Here is a 23,891-nt window from a genome sequence, read left to right on the forward strand (position 1 = left end):
TGGTTCTGTGTCCCTGCGTTTCCCTCCGAGCAGCCAGAGTACCCCACCATCATAAAGACCTTCGTGTGCTGTCTTCACTGTGCCACCTCAGTTCCTTCACCTACATCCCCACTCTACAACTTCTCTCAGCCTTAGCGTCATTCAAGCTCCCTGTAGTATCAGAAGACAGTCCTTCCATAGGATACTATCAGATTCTGTGTATATCCTATCCAGGGCTCTTGGAGAAGATCCAGCCCTGCCCCACAGATCCCATATTGCAAGGGTCTCAGAAACCATCCCCGGAGGTATCCCCTAGAACAGTGGTTCTCCATCTGTGGGTTGCAACCCCCTTAGAAACTCTCTAGCTCCAAAAATATTTACATTACAATTCATAACAGTAACAAAATTACAGGTATGAAGTCACAACAAAAATAATTTTATGATTGGGGGTCACCACAGCATGAGGAGCTATATCAAAGGGTCACAGCATTAGGAAGGTTAAGAACCTATTCATTGACTCAGGCCAGGCCTAGGAAAGCTGTGGCTGCGGTGCCTCAGGGATCAGGGCCTTGGAGGACCTTGCCAGTCAAGCCTGCCTTTCAGTAGGGCAGAGTTCTTGGACTGCTTCCCTCTAGCTTTGAAAGCACTTAGCCTCTTGGACCAGACCCAGAGGGGCCTTTCTGATTTTACACTTATTGTAGAGTCCCCTTCTGCTGCCCATCCCTTATTTATGGCTAGACAAAAGATAGGGTGCCCAATTAAGTTGGGTTTCAGATAACAACAAATAATTTCTTCATACAAGTACATCTCAAGAACTTCATGTAAATTCAAATATATCTATGTGCCCTGTGGTTTTTACTTGCAAATCTGGTGCCCTATTACCCAGATCCCGGCTTAGCCCACAATTCTGAACCTCTACCCTCTCAGGTTTGGAAAATGGCCTTGGCCTTAGCCACTGGCTCGACCCTCAGGTTGAGTCCAAGTCAGTCAGCACCAAGGACACTGGCTCCTTCCTAGATGCCAGAGAAGACAGTGATCAAAGGTGGGGAGAAGAGCAACATCTTGTCCTTGTCACCTGGGTTCATCCCAGTGCCGCACACCTCACCAGGCCAGCCTGGCTCCTAGCAGCTTGGGCTTGAGTTGGAACTGGGTCTTGGTCTGCCATTACGCCCTCTCCCAACCTGGCGGCGGAAGTAGCGGATAGCAGAGATGGTGCCAATGTTGGCCAGCAAGACTGTAAGAGAGACACAAGATATCCTGAGTGCCAGCTCTGGCTTCTCACTACCTTCTGCCTACATAACCTAGCCTTCAAAGGACAGTATGTTGGAAGTAGGTTAGCAATGACAAAAGCAAGGTCAAAGAGAGCCTGAACCTCCCAAGTACCCTTATCCCTGCTGGCCCAGCAGATGTGGTAAACAACTATAGCCCCTAGGTCTTCTAGACATCATACCCCCTGCCCCGACAACCTCCAAACCTGTTTTCCAAGCATCTGGAGCGTGTAGATCAGAGGTTCTCACAGCCCAAGTGGCAAAGGCAACAAACACTAGGCACATGTCATTCTGGCTGAATGTAAAGGAAGTAAGGGGATTCCGTAGCTCCCCTAGGAGAGAAAAGGACATTAGATGCTCCTCTCTGAGATATGTGTGACATAAAACACCATCTGTCCTAGAGAAATGCATTGAGTCAGATCTTCCACATGACTTCTCTTCTTTAAGGCAGTGGATACTATGTATCATAATTGAGTCAGAACAATTTGGGTGCTTTGCCTTTAGGGTCTTCTGCTTTCTGGTTTGTGAAATAGTTTCCAGAGGGGAGAGGAGATATCTTTCCACAGTGCCTCACTCAGTACAGCCTGGCCTGAGTGGGGATGCGCCCCTATTACCTGCGCCCATAGGAGCTGGAGGAAGGTTCCTGATGGCACCTAGGACGGTGTCAAAGCCAAGCTGTCCCATCTGGGACTGTGTCCTGGAGTAGCTTAGGAACTTAACCTTCCTCATGCAGATCCCAGAGCATGCAAGAACATACATACAAACACATCCACACAGACAGGTGATCAGGACCGTTCCTGCTTCTCTCCCATAGCCTCTTGTCCTAATACCCTGGACAGTATGTTTCCAGGACCTGGATCAACACCTACCTGCCTCTGTGATTTCCAAGCTAAGGTGTTCTTCTGTAGCTGGGACAGGCATGGAATACGCCTCAGGCCCTACTTCCCTGAAGAGCTCTGAGGTCTGCACTTGCAAACGGGTGGCCGGTGGCTGACTGTTCCCAAATCCTTCCTCTGTAAAGAAGTGTTCATAGACCTCAGGGATGGAGATAGGCACTAAATCTCCAGGGGGAGCAGGTGCCACAGCCTCTGCCCTTGGGGATGGGACTGGGGAGCGTCCCCTCTGACAACTTGACCTTTGGGTTCTGCTGTCCTGAAAAAAGAACTCGCATGAGTCGGGCCACTGGACGTCACCCAGGGCTTGGCTGGCTGCTGCCTCATCCTCTACATCTTCATCTTCCTCTTCAATGGTATCACAGAAGAAGAACTCATAGGCCTCAGGGAGAGTCACTGCATAGCAGCTTCCAGGCTCAGGTTCTGCTGAGACAGAGGATGGAGGAGGAGGCAGGTGCTTGAGGATCCGAGGTTGGGGGAGTCGGGGCCCAACAGCCACAGCATCCCAGGCTGCAGACCCCCCACGGCTCCCTGCTGCTGTCCTAGGAGCTGAGGGCCAGTCTGGGGTTAAGAAGGGTGGGCCTGTAGGCTCGACTGATCCTGATTCTTCGTGGGTAGGTACAGCCATTGAGAATCGTACTTTCTTCTTTTTGGGGGCTTGGACAGGACCTAGACAAGGCTCCCCTGAGGAATATTCTGAGGACCCTGCTGAGAGCTGCCCTACTGGCTTCTCAAAGTATCCTTCAGGAGGCACAGTCACATCTGTATCCACCATGGCAGCTTCAGCCTGGGAAATAGAGGATAAAGAAGGCATAGCAGGTATAGACACACTCTCTTCAGACTCAGTCTTTGAAACAGAATGAGGCAGATCTGTACAGACCACTGGGGCAGGCACAGAGGGATAAACTTCTGTCTTGATCTCTGAGCCTTCTGTGGATAGGTCCTCACGCAGTCCAGGTATACAAGCAGGGGCAGACTCAGCTTTGTCTGGTTGAAAGATGGAGGCAGGGGTACACAAAGCCATGTCAGGGGCAGGGGCAGGTGTAGACTGTTTTGTATTGGGTTGACATTTGGAGGCAAGTGTGGACAAAACCATGTCAGATGTGGAGACAGGTGTAGACAAAACCATGTCAGATTGAAGCTTGGAGGCAGGTTTTGACAAAGCCGTGCAGGGTTGAGGCTTGCAGGCATGTGTAGAGAGAGACACATTTGGCATGGCGATGGAGACATCTGCCTGAGGTTTGGTTGTCATGTGTAGCTCAGCACTGGGTGTCTTTCTGGTCTGGTCTGTATCTTGTTCAGTTATTAGAACAGGTGTAGATGGATCTAAGCCTGATTCTTGTCTGGCCATCTGTTCAGGGATGCTAGAGCCAAGTTCAGAAGCACCTGTGGGGTCTGACTGTGGCTTTTCCTGCTGGTCTTTTGCCATTAACGTCCCAGACACAAAAACCTCCTTGGGCCTGGTCTCCGTAAGTTGTGGGGAGCTCATCTGAGCAGCAGGAGAGCCCAGAGATCCAGAGCACTTGACCCCCTTGGCACCCACAGCACGCCTCTTCTTACGACCAGGGTTCCGCAATGGAGCTTCAAGGTTGTCGGTGGGACTCTGGGGGATGGCACTGTGGCCAGGGGACTCAGGACTGTGAGAGGGCTCACCAGGAGATCTGGGAGCAGGGCCCTGCAAAAGCCTCTGCATCTTGTCCCTGGAAATTGTTGACCCAGGGAAGGACGAGGCCTGGCCAGGACAGACGCTGTCTGAGCTGAGGAACAGTAGAGCTTCTGACTGTGTGGACGTGCTGGCTACCTGATGACTGGCTTCTAGAGCCAGGACAGGCTCACACTGAGACCTGCTGACCAGCTGCTGAGTAGCCACGTCCTCCAGGTCGCAGCCCTGCTGTCCCCTCCCCTGGGAAGCCAGCTGCCCAGTGAAGAGGGGTGGGGGCCCAGGGGGGCTGCTTCCGCTGCTGTCCCCTTGGTCAATGTCACTGGACAAGAGCTCGTCCCCAGAGGCCAGGCCAGCCTGCAAGAGGCCACACTCATCAGCAGTGGCAGAAAACTCAGCCCACTCTCGATCACTGAGCTGAACACTATACTGGAAGTTGTCCATTGCACATCAGCAGAGGTGCTGGAGTGACAGCAAGACTTTGGGCCAGGCAGGGTCTTCACAAATCCAGGCTCCATGCACTAAATAGTACACACTGCTACCACCTTGCCTGACCTCGTAGTACCTGCCCCCGCCCTGGTAGTCCATTTCCGTCTGGAGGAACCACAAGATAGACTCTGCTTCTTCCAGATTCTTCTAATTCATTCTTCAAGTTAGAAATCTACTTCAGTTTCCCCTATTTTCAATTCAACTCCAAATAACTTTATCATGACACATTGTTACAGTCCTAAAATGAAATATTATTTTATTATATATTATTATGTTTAATATGTATTAATGAAATAAACTAAAGACCAGTGTTAGTCGTGTTTGAATAGTGTTCCCCCACATCTCTGAGATCTTTCAATGGGATTGATTTCCCTTCTCAACTTCTGTCACAGTGGTCTGCATCAAAGACCATCCATCAGAGATCAGTTCCCTCTGAGGGTCTTTTCTAGCCTCCCCAGCCACCACTATTGGCAGCTAACCATGGAAGAGGATCTATAGTATCTGTAAGTGACTAGTCTTCTGGATGATGACCTTCCACCAGCCTTGGCTGGAACAGGTTTTCTGAGTCTACCAAGGTCATGTTGGTACTGGTTAGAACCTGCTCAAAAGTTTGTAAGAGGAGCCTAAGCCAAAGGTCACACAATTTATGTGAGTCCCCTGAGCCCCAGAAATCTGCTCTGGCAGTCCTCAGGGTCTGTACTCCCATCTAGTCCTGCCTGACTATCCAAAGCCCCATTTTGCCATATCTCAGTGAACCAAGATAACCAGAGCCTCCAGCCTCTGTCCCCTAAAGGGGCTAGTCTTGGGGCCTTGGTCAGCAATTTCTAGAATGAGGAGAGTAGGAGGTCACTATGACTGGAACAATCCTATGTGAGAAAAAAACACTGGGGACTTCCTAACTACCAGCCCTTCTCCCCTCTTGAGTCCCTGGAGAGGCCATGGCAAAGCTTTCCTGCCACTAGGACCCCTAGACAGAACCAAAGCACTAAGTGTATCCTACCTGATTCTCGGCAGCCAGCTGGGGCAGTGGAAGTATGCATCTAGAGGTCTGTCCCCAGGCAGCATGGTGCTAGGCTTCTTAATGCAAGCTCCGCCCCTTCTGCTAAAAATATCCTGTCCCTGGGATCACTTATGACTCGTGCCAGTCTCAGAGCCAAGCCACAAATAGATGGCATTTGAGGGGCCTCCAGCAATATGAAGGACATTTTCCTGGTGTAGGGCCTGCACTGGGGGCTGGCATCAGCTAAGATCACATCAGATTCCAACTAGAGATGACTGCCTTATGATCAGCACAGCACAGGTCTCCCTTCTCAAGAAGATCTGTGCCCCCAGCTCATTGTGAAACTCCTTTCCACCCCACCTACAACCCAATGTCTCTAACACAACCTTGCAGACAATATTGCCAACCTAAAGCTGACATCCAAGGCTCCTAAGCACTGCTGAACCTGCCAGTGAAACTAGAGGAAAATGGTGCATTCATTGCTCTTGTGAAGGGTTCCCCAGATTGGCATGGCTCCTTGGCCTCAAAAGAAGATTGATCAGGGTCAAGGGAACTAAGTTTAGTCAGTGGAAAGAAAAAAGGATATTTGGCAAGACGGTGGTGGCGCACACCTTTAATCCCAGAGGCAGGCGGATATCTGTGAGTTCGAGGCCAGCCTGGTCTACAAGAGCTAGTTCAGGACAGGCTCCAAAAGCTACAGAGAAACCCTGTCTCAAAAAAAAAAAAAAAAAAAAAAAAAAAAAAAAAAAAAGAGCCGGGCGGTGGTGGCGCACGCCTTTAATCCCAGCACTCGGGAGGCAGAGGCAGGCGGATCTCTGTGAGTTCGAGACCATCCTGGTCTACAAGAGCTAGTTCCAGGACAGGCTCTAAAGCCACAGAGAAACTCTGTCTCGAAAAAAAAAAAAAAAAAAAGAGAGAGAGAGAGAGAAAGAGAAAAAGAAAAAAGAAAAAGAAAAAGAAAAAGAAAGAAAGAAAGAAAGAAAGAAAGAAAGAAAGAGAAAAAAGAAAGAAAGAAAAGGATATTTGGTGGGTAGTGCTAAGACAGTGTGGCCATTCTATCTCAATAAGATATGGGCAAGCCAGGCAGTGGTGGCACATGCCTTTAATCACAGCATTTGGGTGGCAGAGGCAGGTGGATCTTTGTGAGAGTTCAAGGCCAGCCTGGTCTACAAAGCGAGTTCCAGGACAGCCCAAGATACACAGAAAAACCCTGTCTCATAAAAAAAAAAAAAAGAACAGGTGGAGCAACCAGCCTCTTCTTGCTAGGTCCCTGATCACCTTCTGTAAGCCTGTCCATCCCAAAACAGGCACTAGAAGACCCTTCTTTCTGAAGGGCATGAGACACAGAGAGGGTAACTTCTACAAAGCTAACACATAACAGCAAAGCCAGGATTAAATTTGCAATTTGTTTTTTGAGACAGGGTTTCTTTGTATAGCCTTGGCTGTCCTACAGCTAGCTCTGTAGACCAGGCTGGCCTCAAACTCACAGAGATTTGTCTGCCTCTGCCTTCTGAGTGCTTGGATTAAAGGCTTAAATTTGCAATTCTTTTATGTCAGCTTCCAAATCTCTAGGGTTACAAGCATGTGCTACTATTCATGGATACCTCCTATCCTCTTTAAAAAAATATTGTTTGGGGGCTGGAGAGATGGCTCAGCAGTTAAGAGCACTGCCTGGTCTTCCAGAAGTCATGAGTTCAACTCCCAGCAACCACATAGTAGTTCGCAACCATCTGTAATGAGGTCTGGTGTCCTCTTCTCGCCTACAAGCATACATAAGACAGAACACTGTATATATAATAAACAAATCTAAAAAAATTATTGTTCTAAACTGGGCATGGTGACGCACACCTTTAATTCCAGCACTCCGGAGGCAGAAGCAGGCAGATCTCTGTGAGTTCAAGCTAGCATGATCTACAAAGTAAGATCCAGGTCAGCCAGGGCTGTTACACAAAGAAACTCTGTCTTGAAAATAAAATAATAATAATTATTATTATTAAAATAAAATATTGCCCTAGACGAGGTTGTGCATACCAGCAATCCCACTAGGAAGATAGAAACAGAAAGATCAGGAGTTCGAGGGCATCCTCAATTATGTACCAACTTCTAGGTCAATTTGGGCTACATAAGATCCTGTCTACAAAAAAAAGGGAAGGACTTCTTTGCCTGCTTCAAAACTCATGAAAATATGTTTGCCTTGCTTTCTTTCCCCAGACACTTGGTATTGGCGGGCCACAGTGCACTGTTTTGTTCCCACCTGGGACTAGGACACCCAGCATCGTACCCTGCAAAGATAGCAGTGTTACCTCATAGTAGTTTGGGAGATGCACAAATCTGGGTCTGAGCCCAGAGAAATGGCAATCAAGCATTACATGGATTACATGGACTTCATGAGATAAGACAACTCTGGAGTACAGGATCACTAAAAGGTAAGTGTGCATAATAGGACTAGGATAGAAAAGGGTCTTAGTGTGGGGCCAAGAAAACAGGCTTTGAGTAACAAGCTTCACTTGACTTGGCTCAGCCTTCAGAAAAAGCCCATTCCCAACCTGGCCTACAAGAGCTAGTTCCAGGACAGGCTCCAAAGGTACAGCAAAACCCTGTCTCAGAAGAAAAAAAAAAAAAGGAAGGAAGGAAGGAAGGAAGGAAGGAAGGAAGGAAGGAAGGAAAAAGCCCATTCTTCTACTCACACCTAACTGCAAACCTTCTTGGTGAGAGGGTGGGAACAGATATTTGTCGAAGGGAAAGGATCTGTAACTCATCTCATGCTAGGCAGGAAGATAACATGTTCACTACATAGCTATCTTGTAGAGGCTGCAGTTTTATATAGTGACAGAAGCCCACTCAGTAGGCACAAGAGGTTAGTTGGCAAAAGGAAGGAGGGCCTTCAGGGTCTTTGTCCAGGAAAAAAAAAAAGCTTCCTGCAGAAGACCAAACAGAAAAGGACAGAGCTTTGCCTGAAATGCCCCTGTGGGCCACAAGAGGGCACCAAAATTCTACTCTAAACCAGACAGAAGGTTTCAACTGGACTCATAGTCTGGGGGTCCCTAGTATGTTTCCCACTCTTCCGAGACAGACTAGAGTAGGATAGGGGTTTCTCAGGAGTTTTCTAAAAGGCTTTTTATGAAGCTATGCAGCGTCTTTCAAGACACTGACTAGAAGACAGGTCTCAAAAGTAAGGGCTGGAACAGCAAGATGGCTCAAGAGGTGTTCGTTGCCAAGTTTTACAACCTGAGTTTGATTCCTGGGACACACGTGCACAAAAGAAAAAAATCAGCTCCTTCCTGCAAGTTGTTGTCTTCTTGCCTACACACACACACACACACACACACACACTCAAACACACACACATGTGCGTGCACAAATAAAGAGATAAGCAAATAAATGATTTTTTTTTTTAAGATTTATTTTTATGTGCATGTTCCCACAGAGGCCAGAAGAGGTCACTGGCTCCTTAGAGCTGGAGTCACGGGCCTGCCCACATGGGTTCTGCTCAGGTCCTCTGGAAAACCACTGAGTCATTTCTCCAGTCTCTGCTTTTGTTGTTTTGGTTTCTCTTGATTTTTTTGTTTTGTTTGTTCGTTCGCTTTCAGACAGGGTCTCTCTATGCAATCCAACCTGTCCTTGCCGTTTAGACCAGGTTGGCCTTGAAACCAGAGATCCGCTCGTGTCTGCCCACAGAGTTTTAAGACTAAAAGTACCAGACTGACTTCAAGACCCTGTATAGGCAAGGGCATCTGCCTTTCTTTTTAAAATAGGTTTATGTGAATGTGTTTAATCCCAGCACTCAGGAGTCAGAGACAGGTGGATCGCTATGATTTTACATAGTTTGGTCTACATAGCCAGTTTCAGGACAGCCAAGGCTATACATAATGAGATCCTGTATCAAAAAAAATTCAAATTAAGTTTTTTAAAATTACATTACATAATAAATTAAATAAAATAGTCTTACTAAGCTTAACACAGGATAAACTGCAAATGTTTAAATTATACGCTACTAGATTTTTACACAGGTATTCAGCTAAGATGTCAATCTCCAAGATAGTCAATAGCCTGTCACCCAGAGCTTATTTCTGCCCTAGTGATTCTTCCCTCCCCTTCCCTCCCCTCAAGGCACCATTGCCAATTTTCTGTCACTATGAAGTGGTCACCTTGTCCAGAATTCTATGTAAATGGAATCATATGTTGAGGTCATCTTTCTGGAATAAGCACTCTGTCCAATCAATGAAACTAGAAGAGAGATGTATCCACCAGTAGACTGAAGCCATGCTAGCTCCTGGAAAGTCTCATATAAGTTTGCATTCACTCTTATTTTATAGTCTAAACCTACAGCACAGGGCAAACAAGTAGGCAAAATTTCATTTTGTTTCATTTTTCGTTTGTTGGTTGTTGTTGTTTTGAGACAGGATTATGTGGCTTTGGAGCCTGTCCTAGAACTTCCTCTGTAAACCAGGCTGGCCTCAATCTCACAGAGATCCACCTGCCTCTGCCTCCCAAGTACTGGAATTAAAGGCGTGTGCCACCAATTGCCTGGCCAGCCACAAGCGAGATTTTACAGAAGCGTACTGACGGCAGGTTGTTAAAGGCACAACAATCTATTGCTTCAGATATTTCTTCAAGTCATTCTGTTCCAAATGTCAAGTGAAGTCATTCTTGGCAAATAAGCAGTACAAGCAGTGCTTTAAGTAAATCACTAGATAAATCAGTAAGCTGGTAAGGAATAACAGGTCTTTTATACCTTATTTTACTTCATATACAGTGTGTATGTGTTTGTACTGTGTGAAAGAGTAGGTTTTGTTTGTTTTTAGGTTCATCCACACTATTGCATTTATCAGAGTTTTTTTGAGACAGGGTCTCACATTGTGGGCAACAATAACCTCAAATTCAAGGGAATCTTGCTACCTCAGACTCTTGAGTTCTGAGATCACAAATGTGAATCCTATAGTTGGTTCATATTTATCATGCTTAAAAATTGGGGGCCTGGTATAATGGCCCAGCACTCAGAAGGCAGAGACATGTAGTGATGAGCTGTGGGCTGCATTCCCGCCGCCCTGCTTTCGGCCTCCTGACTAGCTTATGCCCCGAAATAGCATCACACAAATTGTATTCTTTTAAAACACTGCCTGGCCCATTATTTTCTGCCTCTTACTCACATCTTGACTAACCCATATCTAATAATCTGTGCAGCACCACAAAGTGGTGCCTTACCAGGTAGATTCTAGCGTACGTCCATCTTGGGCTGGAGCTTCATTGCATCTGGCATCTCTCTGAGGAGAGGCACGGTGGTCTGCCTAACTTAAGAGAGGCGTGGCATCTGACTGATCCTTCTACCTCACTTCCTCTTCCTGTTCTGTCTACTCCACCCACCTAAGGGGCGGTCTATCAAGTGGGCCAGGCAGTTTCTTTATTAGCCAATGAAATCAACTCAAACAGAAGACTCTCCCACATCAGAGACAGGAAGATCTCTGTGTTTTTTGAGGTCTGACTTGATCTACCTAACAAGTTCCAGGCCAGTCAGGACTATACAATGTCCCATGTCTTTTAAAAAAAGTAAATAAAATTCTATAGTTCCTTTTATTATTATTATTTTATGCTCATTGGTGTTTTGCCTGCATTTGTGTCTGTGTGAGAGTGTTAGAAGCCTTAGAACTGGAGTTACAGACTGATGTGAGCTGCCATGTGGGTACTGAACCTAGATTCTCTGGAAGAGCAGCAGAGCTCTTAACCACTGAGCCATCTCTCTAGCCCCAAATTCTATAGTTTCTAAAGAGAGGGTCTCAAACTGGTGAATTCACAGAGACCTGCCTGCCTCTGCCTTCTAAATGCTGAGATTAAAGGTTTGTGCTGCCATTATTCTGGCGGGTCTTGTGTCAGCTTGGCACACAAACTAGAGTTGTCTAAAAGGATGGAAAGCTGATTGAGAAAATGCCTTCGTAAGATGCAACTGTAAGGCGTTTCCTAATTAGCTACTGAGAAGGGAGGGCCCAGCCCGTATGGGTGGCTCCATCCTTGGCTGGTAGTCCTGGGTTCTATAGGAAAGAAGGTTGTGCACTTTCTCTGGTAGCACATATGCCAAAAAAAGAAAAAGAAAAAGAAAAAAAAAGAAGAAAGGAAGGAAGGAAGGAAAAGGAAAAGAAAGAAAAAAGAAAGCAGGTTGAGCAAGCCAGCAAGCAGCTTGAGTAAACAGTGAGAGGCGCACCCCTGGCCTCTGCATCAGCTCCTGCCTCCAGGATCCTGCTCTATTTGAGTTCGTGCCCTGGCTTCCTTCAATGATGACATGCTGTGGAAGTGTAAGCTGAATAAACCCTTTCCCCACAGCTTGCGTTTGGTCATCGTGTTTTGTCACAGCAATGAAACCCTAACGAAGACAACCATACCCACAGTTTTTATGCTTATTTATTTTGTATGTATGTGTGGGCATGTACATGCCAGTGCATGCATGTGAATGGAGGTCAGAGGGCAACTCATGGGAATTGGTTCCCTCCAGCCATTTGGATGCCAGGGATGAAACTCAGGTCATCAGGCTTGGGGGCAATCATCCTTACCCACTGAGCTAACAAACTGGCTGCTGTGTGACAGAACTTTTCCTGGGGAGACACGATACACTTCTGCTCACCCCAGATACTCACCCACGACAGACCAAAGTACAGATACCACCAAAGTCCACCTTGGTGAATCAATGAGTTTTATTGGGATCACTTACAGGAATATGGGTGAGGGGTTACTTTCAGAAGCAGAAATGACTCAAAGACAGTTAGATGCATCAGCAAAGCCCACCCCCAGCATAAATGACAGCTCGCAAAGCTAAGCACCTGGAGTATACTGCACACCCAGCAGACAGCTCAACAATTTGGAGAGTGTCCTTTCCAGGTGCCTCAGATGACCTAAACCTCTTCCAAACAGCTTGGCTGACTTCTGCTTCTTCTCAGAGTCATTGCAGCTTGGCTCATCTGGTTCTTCTCAGCAACTGGTTTAGTCTGAGAGACTTCTTTTGCATCTTGGCTCTGTTACCTCTGAGGGGGACTCAACTTTGATTGCTTACTCTGGCCTAGTAAATCTGGTCAGTTTCAGAGACTTCCTAAAGTTATTTTGTGTAGACTGAGACTATGCTTTTGTCTCCTGGCCACCCAGACCCGAATAATCTCACAGAAACTATATTAATTGAAATATTATTTGGCCAATGGCTCAGGCATATTCTTGGCTAGCTCTTACATCTTAAATTAAATTAACACATTTCTATTAATCTATATATCGCCTTGAGGCTGTGGCTTACATAGAATTCTGGACAAGGTGACCACTTCATAGTGACAGAAAATTGGCAATGGTGCCTTGAGGGGAGGGAAGAGGAGGGAAGAATCACTAGGGCAGAAATTAGCTCTGGGTGACAGGCTATTGACTGTTTGGGAGATTGACATCTTAGCTGAATACCTGTGTAAAAATCTAGTAGCGTATAATTTAAGCATTTGCAGTTTATCCTGTGTTCTGGCACCTTTCTCCTTCAGCAGCTACATGGCATCTTTTTGACTCCACCTGTTCTCCCTATATATCTCTTTTTGGATTTTCTGACTGATTTTACTCTGCTAAGCCATTGGCCAAACAGCTTTATTCATCAACCAATAAAAGAAACACAGATACAGGACATCCCACATCAATTTTGAGTTGTTTGCCTTCCTGTTTAAAAAGCTTTCCTGAACAACCAGAAATGTTTCAATCTAGAAGGAAACATTACACAATAGTGGCCCACTCTTAAATGTTTCACTACCTTTCAGTAATGTCATAGTCAGAGGGATAAAGCCAACACAGGTAAAAGAGACTACAGAACCCGTTTCATACCTAAACTATAGCATTATATGTGTTTTGCAATTTTTTCCTAGTCTGTAGTTTATCTTTTCATTGTTTAAAATATCTTTTGGAAAGCAGCTTTATTTATTTATTTATTTATTTATTTATTTATTTATTTATTTGAGTCAAGATCCTCAATGTAGTCAAAGCCTCAGAACTGAGTGCCTCCTGCATCGGCCTCCTAAGAACTAGGATTACACATGTGTGCCATGAAATACAAGTGTTGTGGTGCACACCTCTCTTAGAGCTTGGGAGGTAGAGGCAGGAAGTGAAGGGGACTTCTACACAGCAGGGACTCCCTTCCAGACCCCAGATAAGGCACAATTCACACCAAAACACCTGTTTTCACAGAGAGATCCTTTATTTCTTTTTTCTTTTTTTTTGGTTTTTCGAGACAGGGTTTCTCTGCAGCTTTTTTAGAGCCTGTCCTGGAACTAGCTCTTGTAGACCAGGCTGGCCTCGAACTCACAGAGATCCGCCTGCCTCTGCCTCCCGAGTGCTGGGATTAAAGGCGTGCGCCACCACCGCCCGGCTCGAGAGATCCTTTATTAAGCAGGAAAGAAAAGTTAAAGTGCCTGCTTTCTGACTCAGGCAGAAAATCAGCAGCAAATGACCTTGCAGGTAGGATTTTTAAGAGAAGAAGGGGAGATCTGTGTGAGAATGGGCTAGGGTGTGGTGGTAAAGGAGACAGGGGACAAGGGAGAAGGAGAAAGGGGTAAGGGGAAGGGGAAAAGGGTATTTGTTGGCTAGCCTTAGGGATACTAATCTAACAGTTTTTAAGAGGGAATGGAGGAGAAGGATATAGCCTGCCCAAGTCACATGCTCTAGTAGGCTAGTGTCCAGAAAAGCCAGAGCTACATAGTGAGACTCTGTCTCAAAAAGAAGGGCAACATAAACAAAAAATATGTGCCCCACCCATAGCTGTAGCTCTTACTTCTTTCTTTGTTTTGTTTTGTTTGGTTTTGGTTTTGGTTTTGGTTTGGAGATACAGTTTCACTATATAGCTCAGGCTAGCCTGGAACTCAATAAGTAGACTGGGTTTACAGAGATCCACCTGCCTTCACCTACCAAGTGCTAGAATTAAAGGCATGTCCCAACACACCCAGCTAAAATTCCTTCTGGGGGGGGGTGGACAGGGTTTCTCTACGTAGTCCTGGCTGTCCTGAAGCTCACTATGTAGACCAGGCTGGCCTCAAACCCACAGATATCTTCCTGCCTCTGCCCCCCTCCACCCCACCCCACCCCCCGCCAACTGCTGGAATCAAAGGAGTACACCACCATACCTGGTTAAAACTTCTTTTTTGTTTGTTTGTTTTGGTATAGTTTTTTGTTTGGAGGGGATTTTTTGTTTGGTTGGTTGTTGTATTTTGTTTTTTTGAGTCATAGCTGCCCTGGACCTCCCTTTGTAGACTAGACCAGGCTGGCCTTAAACTCTCAGAGATCCACCTGCCTCTGCCTCGTGAGTGCTGGGATTAAAGGGTAAAGGAGTGTACCACAACTGCCCAGCCTGAAACTCCTTCTTCTTCTTCTTCTTCTTCTTCTTCTCCTTCTCCTTCTCCTTCTTCTTCTTCCTCTTCTTCTTCCTCCTCCACCTCCTCCTCCTCCTCCTTCTTTTCTTTTTTGTTTGTTTATTTGTTCAGTTGGTTGATTTTTGTTTGTTTGTTTGTTTTGTTTTTGTTTTTCAAGACAGGGTTTCTCTGTAGCTTTGAAGCCTGTCCTGGAACTAGCTCTTGTAGACCAGGCTGGTCTCGAACTCACAAAGATTCGCCTGCCTCTGCCTCCCGAGTGCTGGGATTAAAGGTGTGTGCCACCTGAAACTCCTTCTTTTAATGAAACCAGTACATCCACTCTCCTATTCCACAAGTAGTGGATGGTAAGCTTCCTGTTGACTCAGTTGTGTACTTGATCTTGTGAGTGCTTAGCAAGACGTGATGAGGAGGAAGCATAGGACTTCAAGCTGTCACCCTCTCACCTGATGCCCAAACATCAGGCCCTCTGCTAATAGCACCCCAGAAACTGCATCTGAACCTCCAGCTGGGTGTTAAAGTCAGTCTGGATGCCACAGACATCTCTGTGGTAACTGTAGATGCAGAAAGTGTTCACCCTCCCATCACTAGTGGTCCCTTCATCTGTATTCTCTAATTATCCCAGATCCAGCCACTCTGACTTCTCCCACTACCTCTGGGTGATCCAGCCTCAAGGACTACATTGGTGTTTACAACTTCTGCTCTTTACTTTTTCTGAATGAATTATATTGAAATTATTTTCATTGCTACATAACAAAAACTAAGCCACTAAAAATGGAAAACATGTAGGAAATCACAGTTCCTGACTGGACCTCTCAAGGAGTGCCTCAGCTGGCAGTTTTGTTGCTGGTTTTGTTGTTTGTTTGTTTTTGGACAGTTTCTCTTTAACTGCCCTGGCTGTCCTGGAACTCACTTTGTAGACCAGGCTGGCCTGGAACTCACAGAGATCCACCTGCCTCCAGAGCACTGGGATTAAAGGCCCAGCCTGGCTCAGTTCTTACTCAGAGTCTTTCAGGACAGGAAGACTTGGGATGGCTTCAACTTATATTCATTGTCATTGATATTTATAGGAGGCCTCTAGCCTGTTATGCTTTCTGTAAGAAGATTCTGGAATCAAAGGAGTAGGTCACCCCTTTGTTGCTGTGAGGTGTCTACCAGAGAGAACTACTAAAACACATGTTCAAGGCAATAGAAAGTCTTTATTAGCTGGCCAGCAACTGCACTGGGTATTCAGGACCCCAGTCCACACCCAACTTCCTTTCTTTCTTCTTTCCTTCCTTTCTTCTCTCTCTCTCTGTGTCTCTCTCTCTGTCTCTCTCTGTCTCTGTCTCTCTGTCTCTCTCTCGTCTCTGTGTGTGTGTGTGTGTCTGTCTGTCTGTCTGTCTCTGTCTCTGTCTCTGTCTCTCTCTTTCTTTTTGGACCTCACTCTGTAGACCAGGCTGACCTTGAACTCACAAAGATTTGTCTGCTTCTGCCTTCTGAGTGCTGGGACTGAAAACACACCTGGCCCCAAATCTTTCTCAGATTGAGCTTTTAAGCACAAAAACCACATCCTGGGTTAACATACCTCAGTTAATCAGAAGCCAAACTAGGGAAGCCAAAAGCCAAATTTAGTAGATCTAGGGACTTCAGCAGTTTCCCAGGTCTTTGTTTTTGTTTGTGACAGGTAGTAATGCCTACATGCTGGGTTTCATGGCCTAAATGGTCCTTTCATCATAGCATCAGTTGTGCTAAGATCTGGAGACCTATTACTACCATGCCCGGCATCAGCTGATCCCTCTGGTAAGGGTATCCCGAACAAACTACAGAGGACAAGAAGTAGGGCAGGAAGGCCAGGGTCTGGTTAGAATTACCGCTCTTTCCAGAATTCTCTTCTTCTGGAAGGGGGCTAATAAGACCAATATGACCTCCTAGGGCCCTCTCAGGTGATACTTTTCCCTCTAACCACACAGAAAGGACTCCCCCACAAGGACTGATCTTAGCAGGCCCTCACTCCCCTCCCCTGTATACTTTTCCAAACTGAGCCGTTCCCTACCTCTCACACAGACCTTTGTTTTCTCCCATTACAGGGTTTCCTTTTTTTTTTTGGTTTTTTCGAGACAGGGTTTAAGGGTTTCTCTGTGTAGCCCTGGCTGCCCTGGAACTCGCTCTATCGACCAGGCTGGTCTCGAATCAGAGATCTGTCTACTCCTACCTCCCGAGTGCTGGGGTTAAAGACATGCGCCACTATTGCCCGACTTGCACAAACTTTTCTGCCAAGAATATCTTCCATTTAGTTCCTTAGTACCATTGTCCCCTTCGCTCAAGTCTAAAGGGTACAGCACCTGTTCTAATGGTACCTGCTGTTCAGGACAAAGACTTACAGATTTCTCCCAGGTGTACAGTTCAGCAGCACAAGAAGATCCAGAGACAGCCTCCTGGAGGAGCTGACAGATCGACCTGTTGTAGAGTTCCTTGCCTTACTTCATGGTAGCCTAGATGCAGCTTTCATATGGCTCACAAGATACTCTGCAGGCTGAATTTGTGATGGGGCCTTCCCCTTACACAAGGAAGTCACAGCACTCAGCAGCAACTCTGAAGGTGGAAGAGACACAGGCAGTAGAATGCTGAATTTGCAGAGTGAGGAGAGTTTCCAGTGAACTCTCTAGACTCAGTGCCTGGTCTCAGCAGCATCCAGAAGCCAGTGATCGAGATAATGCTCAGAGGAACCCAATCCTCTTCCACTGAGTGTGCAGTACGTTCTCAACACCTGAGTCTAGGAATGAGGCGACCTTAACAGCGTGTCAAGCCGGGGATCCCTACCTGTGTTGCAGGAAGGGGAACTTAAGCTGGGAGAGGGGAAGCTCAACCTGGCTAGAAGCTGGTATCTTTGTGCTTAACCATGAGAATTAAACGGAATCCAAATGGCCAAAATTGTGGTTTCAAGGCAGACGAGGTCAGCCCTCTCCCAAGGGCAGCACAACTTAACACAGATCACCTTCCAGGGTCTAGAAGAAGAGTGAGAAAATTCTACTTCTTCTTCTTCTCCTTCTCCTTCTCCTTCTTCTTCTTCTTTTAAAGACAGGTCTCACTGTGTATCCCTGGCTGGCCTGGAACTCACTGACCTGAAACTCACTATGTAGACCAGGCTAACCTCAAAATTACAGTGATCCACCTGCCTCTGCCTCCCAAGTGTGGATCAAAGGCTTGTGCCACCATGTCCAGCAGCACCAGGACGAAGGAGATGGTCCAGTGAGTAACAGTACTTGTTCTATGAGCAAGGAAAACTGAGTTCAAACCCCTAACACCCATATCAAAAGCCATACACTACTGCACTGCCTAGAACCCTGGCCTAGGGATGGAGGACAGAGATTAACATTCTGAGAGTTTGCAGGCCAGCCAGCCTAGCAAAGATGACTATCTTTCAGTTCAATAAGAGATCCTGACTTAAGGCAATAATCTAGAGAACCATAGAAGACATCCAATGTCATTCTCTGTCTTCTGCATGTGTATCCATGGATACATACTAGCATACTCACATGCGTAACACACGCACACTTTTTTTGTTTGTTTTTTTTCCTTCGAGACAGGGTTTCTCTGTGTATCTTTGACTGTCCTGGAACTCATTCTGTAGCCCAGGCTGGCCTTGAACTCATAGAGATCCACCTGACTCTGCCTCTTGAGTGCTAGGAATAAAGGCGTGTGTCACCACGACTGGCTCACACACTTTTCTTTAATTAGAAAAAAATCCTCTCCCCCAGCCACCTTCCCTCACTGAGACACATTCTGAAAAGCTTGGTGACTGTCATCTTCCTGGTTGCCCCTCTCGAGGCACCTGTTATAGCTGAGGGGGGTTGCACACTCTACCATCAAATAAGGCAAAGCCAACCCTGGAGTACCCGGGTACATCCATATATGCCCAAACTGGATGAAGGAGAGTCTTGCAGTTAGTGGGGCTTGAGAAACAAACTGGGTCAGGGCTTCTGGAGCTAGGAAGTGGTACAACTGAACCACACCGTTCACAAAATGAAACAAAACAAAACCACAACATGACTCTGTAAATATTTTTTGGTACAGTGTAAGCATCAAGCCTGCAGCCCTAGGACAGGCCACACTTCGTCCCTGTCACTCCATGATCAATCCTGGCCCAAGGATCTGTTCTGAGAGGTTACTGGAGTCAGCTCTAGTCAAAGTTTCCACAAGTACATCAAAGAAAGCAACACCTTGAGGGCCCACCGAGTGACAGGAGCAGTGGTGCCTGCAGGCCACCAGGTGGCCAAGAAGGAAGGGGGGCACACGCCAGCTGGGACACCCTCACAGCCAGCCGTTGACAAAACAATTCATCTTGGAGAGGCACTCTTTGAAAACAGCCCAGTACTTGCCCAGGATCTCAGGGTGGGCGGAGCGCCGCTGCTACAGGGTCTAAAGCAGGAATTGGTTCCTGCAGTGGCAATCCTACACACCCCTCATTTACATACCTCCCACCTGTCACTGGGCCATGTAGGTTCTGCAGACGTCTCTGTTAGCCGTCTCTAGTTTTGTGTGCTGGGAGCTCTGGAGGCAGGAACTCAGGATGGGTGGCAAGCCAGAGGTATCCTATACTCTGGATCTTAGGATCTGAGGGCCACAATAAGCCTAGAGAACTGGAGACCCTTCCAGTGCTTCATCCCAGCCCGGCTCACGTCTTTCCCATGCACGTTCAGGATGATGGTCTGGAGCAGAACCAGGCTCGCGTTGATGCGCGCTAGTCGCCACTTCTCCATAACCAGCTTGGAGGACAATTAGGTGGAGCAGCGGCTAAGTCCGGTGTTTAGTTGTCCCTCGCTCAACCTTGGGGTTTCAGGACGCGCTGTCTTGGATCCAGCTAGGACTCGTCTTGGATCCAGCTAGGGCTGGTCAGAGCTCCAGCGAGGGGTGAAGCAAGCGTTCCGCTTCCCTGGCATGTCCACCAGGATAATGCACCAGGCGGCCTAGTGAGCTCAGAGCTGGTGCACTCCTATAAACTTGAACCTGGAGCTTGTGCATTGAGGGCTTTAAAAAGGCATTGGAGCGGCGGGGCCTGTGAATTCTACTTGGTTTCAGTTCCCACACTCCTCTCAGCCAATAGGAGGGCCAGTCTCTGGCCCGGCCTGTGGCCCGGCCTCTCTGGCTGTTTCGTGCAGCCAGCCCCTCAACCACCTCCCCACCTCTCTCCCCCTCCCCCGCCTGACCAGTGACAAAGGTGAACCGGACGTCAAAGTCCACTACTGCAAGGGAAGAGCACCAAAAGGGCCTTCTGGTTAGAGGGCGCAGTAAGTGTGAGCGGGGTGGAGGCTCCTGATTTACTTCCCTTGAGAGAGGAAGCACCTGGTGGATAAGGGATGCAGTTCATGATCGCCTCATAGGAAATCTAGAAGGAAATCTCTCCAAAGGCTAGAAGACAAATTCTCAGGATTGTGTAGCCTGAACCCACTGAATCTCCTCGCGGTCCCACCCAAGGCTCCAGCAGTTTCAAGCAGGCCCCTTGTCTGCTCAGCTGCAATGCTCATGTGCAAAGCAGTTTCCAACAAGGATTCTGAAACGCAGACACTTAGGAACAAACTTGGGTAGATGAGCCAACACCAGCCACTGAGACCAGAGGGAGGTCAGCTGGTCCCTGTCAACTACCTGATAGGTGACATCAGTTTATATGGCAGGGCAAGGGGAAGGACAACTTCATGTAACGTAAAGATAAAGATATCAGTGGTGACACAGACCAGGATTATGTCATGGAGCTAATGATATATTCTAGACTAGCCCACTGCTAACAAAAAAAAGGGGGGGGGGCAAGCTGGGCATAGTTGCTCACGCCTTTAATCCCAGCCACTCAGGAGAAGAAGCAAGCAGATCTCTGTAAGTCCGTCCGAGACCAGCCTGGCCTATAGAGGGAGTTCTGGGACAGCCAGAGCTACATTGTGAGACCCTGTCTCAAAAGACCCGCCTGAAAAAAAATTACAGCAAATTTAAAATCTTTCTGTTTTTTATTTCCCAAAGGAGAATGAGAAAAACAGGGCCATTATTATCTTCATGGTTGCTATTATTTTCATTCTGAATTACAGTGCAGAACATACAGACATCAAACACCTCAGGTTCCCAATCACAGCACAGCCTGGCAGCTGCCTTCGTGTATTCATTCAATGGCGGTGGCCTGAGACCACAATGGACGCCAGTCACCCTACTTCTATTTCAAATCTGTCTTAGTAAATTAGAGAAAATAAGCGACTGGTTTGTTGGGTTAGAGAAAACGCCCTCTATTGGGTGGTTCCAAAGCCTTCACAATTGGTTCTTCAGAGGGAAGGAAGTTTTCAAGAGGCCAGGAAGAGGGAATGGCACTCCCAGAGCATTCTAGAAAGGGAACACAGTGAAGAAGGGAAGGGGTATTCTAGGGATTGCAGGACAGGGGCTTCTGGGCCCAGGATGGGGAACCTTGAGGAGCTTTTCTGGATAATAGAGTAAGCCAGCAGTGCTGAAAAAGTATTCATTCACCTAGTGTGTGGGGTTGATGGCTGGTAGGTGGCCTCTAACCAATGACTGTTTCAGAATCCCTGAAAAGGACCATACTAGGTACCTTTCCAGAAGCTACCTTTTTCTCTGAGGCCAATCTTAGTCTGGTCAATTCTGCTTCTCAGTACGGAAGACCTTATATGACCCCAGTGCTGAACTATACCTCGAAAGCCACTCCTTCCATGACTGGAGATGAATGGAGAACAGATGTCCAACACGCCACACACACACACACACACCCCACACACACCCATGCCTTGGGGTTGACAGCAAGGCTGGGCTGTCACATTCTCAGCTGTGGGTTTATGCTGAGCCTTAGGAAGGGGTCTATGTGGAATCCCCCGACCTCTGCTTCGCAGAGACTAGACAAGCAGGGAACAAAGAGGGAAACCCATCCTCTCTCTGGTTGCCATACTGATGGTTAAATTTAGCTTGTGAAATGAGTTGTCTCTGTTCATATAGTCACTGGAAAGAAAAATAAGATCCTACTCCTTTAAAAATGTTTGATATTGGGCTGGGGAGATGGTTATGTGAAAGTGACTGAAGAAGACACAACATTAATCTCTGATCTCCATGTGTACAAGCACATATATTCATACATACATGTAAAATAAATACATAAACAAAATTTATATATCCGATTCTTTCTTCTAGACTCTAAGGGCACCTGCACGCACATATACACATACACATATAAACCCCCATCCCATAGCCACATAGTTAAAAATAAACCTTAAAAAATAATCTGAGGACTAAATATTAACTCAGTTGTTAGAGTACTTACTTAGCACACATGAAGCTTTGGGTTCCATCCCCAAAAACTGGCACAGAAAATGCACAACTGTAATCTCAGAATTTGGGCAGGAAAGACAGGAGGATTAGTTTAAGGCCAGTTTCATAGTATCAATGCCTCTTTATGTACATAATAAGGCCTTAATAAACTCATCTAGGATAGAAATGTTTCGTACTAGCTGGATGGTGGTGGCTGTGGCGCACACTTTTAATCCCAGCACTCAGGAGGCAGATCTCTGTGAGTTCGAGACCAGCCTGGTCTACAGAGCGAGTTCCAGGATAGCCAGGGCAACACAAAGAAACCCTGTCCTGAAAATAACAACAGCAAGAACAACAAAATGCTTCCTATAAACAACCCCTGCCCCCGCCTGACACACTCTGATAAATATTGTCCTAAGCTAATAACCAATAGTTATTGTCTTTGGGTAGTTCTGATTGCCACTACTTTGTGCAGTTTCTGGATTAATTATCGTGACATTTTCCAAGATGCTGATAAATGAAAAGTAAGTTTTTTCTCATTAGTTCCTGTCACAGCTTCTACATGCCTTGTAAAGGTCCTAAAATGCTGGATATTTAGGGAGTTTCAAAATGCACAGGCTTCCTATGGCCTTGACCCTTGAGAGCCAGTCCCTTTCATTCCCAGATAGAGTGTTCATTCAGTTTTGTTTTTTCCACTCATTTAAGGTATGCTTTGAGAAACGGAAACCGAAACAGAAAGCCTCTCTGACTTCTGGAGACTCCGCCTCCTGACGCTCACAGCTCACACACTTAAAAGAGCTGACCCAGCCTCTGGCTGTGCCAGGGAGCAGCCAGAAGCTGTGACAAGCATCAGTTCCTGCAAGGGATCCTAGTGATAAAGCCTACAGCCATGGTGAGTCTGATTTGGGACAGAGGCAGGTGGGCTCAATTTTTGTTGACTTTCCTCCATTCCTTGATAGGATCTTCCAGAGGCAAAATAGTCACAATTTGAGCCATAGTTGCTCAAAGATCACTGCTTGGGAGGGACTAGATCCCTTAGGGCTCGACCCTGAAGGATATCTTGGTAGGTGAACCGAAATGTGACGGCTGTGGGAGGCTGGCCCTTTAGATGGGAGTGGGCTATGGGAATTGGTCCTGTGACCAGTGCTTTGAATGTAGTAACTCCCGGTACTGGTGCCAGATGAGACTCCAAACCAGTGGTTCTTAGCCTGTGGGTTGAGACCCCATTGGGGTCAAATGACCTTTCAGAGAAGTTGCATATAAGATATCCTGCATATCAGATATTTACATTATGATTCCTAACAGTAGCAAAATTAGTTATGAAGTAGCAATGAAAATAATTTTATGGTTGGGGATTACCACAACATGACGAACTATATTAAAGGGTAGCAGCATCAGGAAGGTTGAGAACTACTGCTAAACCCGTGTGATTCCTGCAGACCTGGAACCTGAAGGTGAAGATGCTGAGTGATGAGTTCCTGGTGTCCCTGACTATGTCCACGACAGTGTTGGAACTGAAGAGGCAGATTGCCCAGAAGACTGGCGTGCCAGCTTTCCAGCAGCGCCTGGCCAACCAAAGTGGCGCTGTGCTACAAGACAGTGGTACTGTCATCAGCCAGGGCCTGGTCCCTGGCGGCACAGTCATGCTGATTGTACAGAATTGCAACAACCCTCTGAGCATCCTGGTGAAGAATGACAGGGGCCGCAGCACCATTTATGAGGTCTGGCTGACACAGACAGTAGCAGAGCTTATGAGGCAGGTGTCCCAGAAGGAGCAAGTACAGGAAGACCAATTCTGGCTGAGCTTTGAGGGAAGACCCATGGAGGACAAAGAGCCACTGGGGGAGTATGGCCTAAAGCCACAGTGCACAGTGCTCATGAATTTGCGCCTGCGGGGAGGGGTATGCTATGCCTAAGGCCTCTATCCAGAGCCAATGTTGGCAATAAAAAGTGATCCAGTGTAAA

At 46.8% G+C, this 23,891-nt stretch overlaps 2 protein-coding genes across 3 annotated transcripts; one reads left to right on the top strand and one right to left on the bottom strand.

Moving 5' to 3' along the window:
- Window positions 1–8: 8 nt before the first annotated feature.
- Window positions 9–19,691, bottom strand: Perm1 (PPARGC1 and ESRR induced regulator, muscle 1). 2 transcript variants are annotated; one of them, XM_038335440.1, is made up of 4 exons: window positions 19,112–19,691; window positions 2,117–4,527; window positions 1,454–1,579; window positions 9–1,213 (listed from the first exon to the last, which is right to left on the bottom strand). In XM_038335440.1, the coding sequence occupies exons 2-4, from the start codon at window positions 4,242–4,244 to the stop codon at window positions 1,101–1,103; spliced, it is 2,367 nt and encodes a 788-aa protein (XP_038191368.1). In that variant the 5' UTR covers window positions 4,245–4,527; window positions 19,112–19,691; the 3' UTR covers window positions 9–1,100. The 2 variants fall into 2 exon arrangements, with proteins under 2 accessions (XP_038191368.1, XP_038191367.1); XM_038335439.1 differs by having other exon boundaries at window positions 1,446–1,579.
- On the top strand, window positions 7,595–23,891 carry Isg15 (ISG15 ubiquitin like modifier). Its single transcript, XM_038335448.1, has 3 exons — window positions 7,595–7,715; window positions 22,632–22,818; window positions 23,366–23,891. The coding sequence occupies exons 2-3, from the start codon at window positions 22,816–22,818 to the stop codon at window positions 23,840–23,842; spliced, it is 480 nt and encodes a 159-aa protein (XP_038191376.1). The 5' UTR covers window positions 7,595–7,715; window positions 22,632–22,815; the 3' UTR covers window positions 23,843–23,891.

This window comes from Arvicola amphibius, chromosome 6 (genome assembly GCF_903992535.2).
Source record: "Arvicola amphibius chromosome 6, mArvAmp1.2, whole genome shotgun sequence".
In the NCBI taxonomy this organism is placed as follows: Eukaryota; Metazoa; Chordata; class Mammalia; order Rodentia; family Cricetidae; genus Arvicola; species Arvicola amphibius.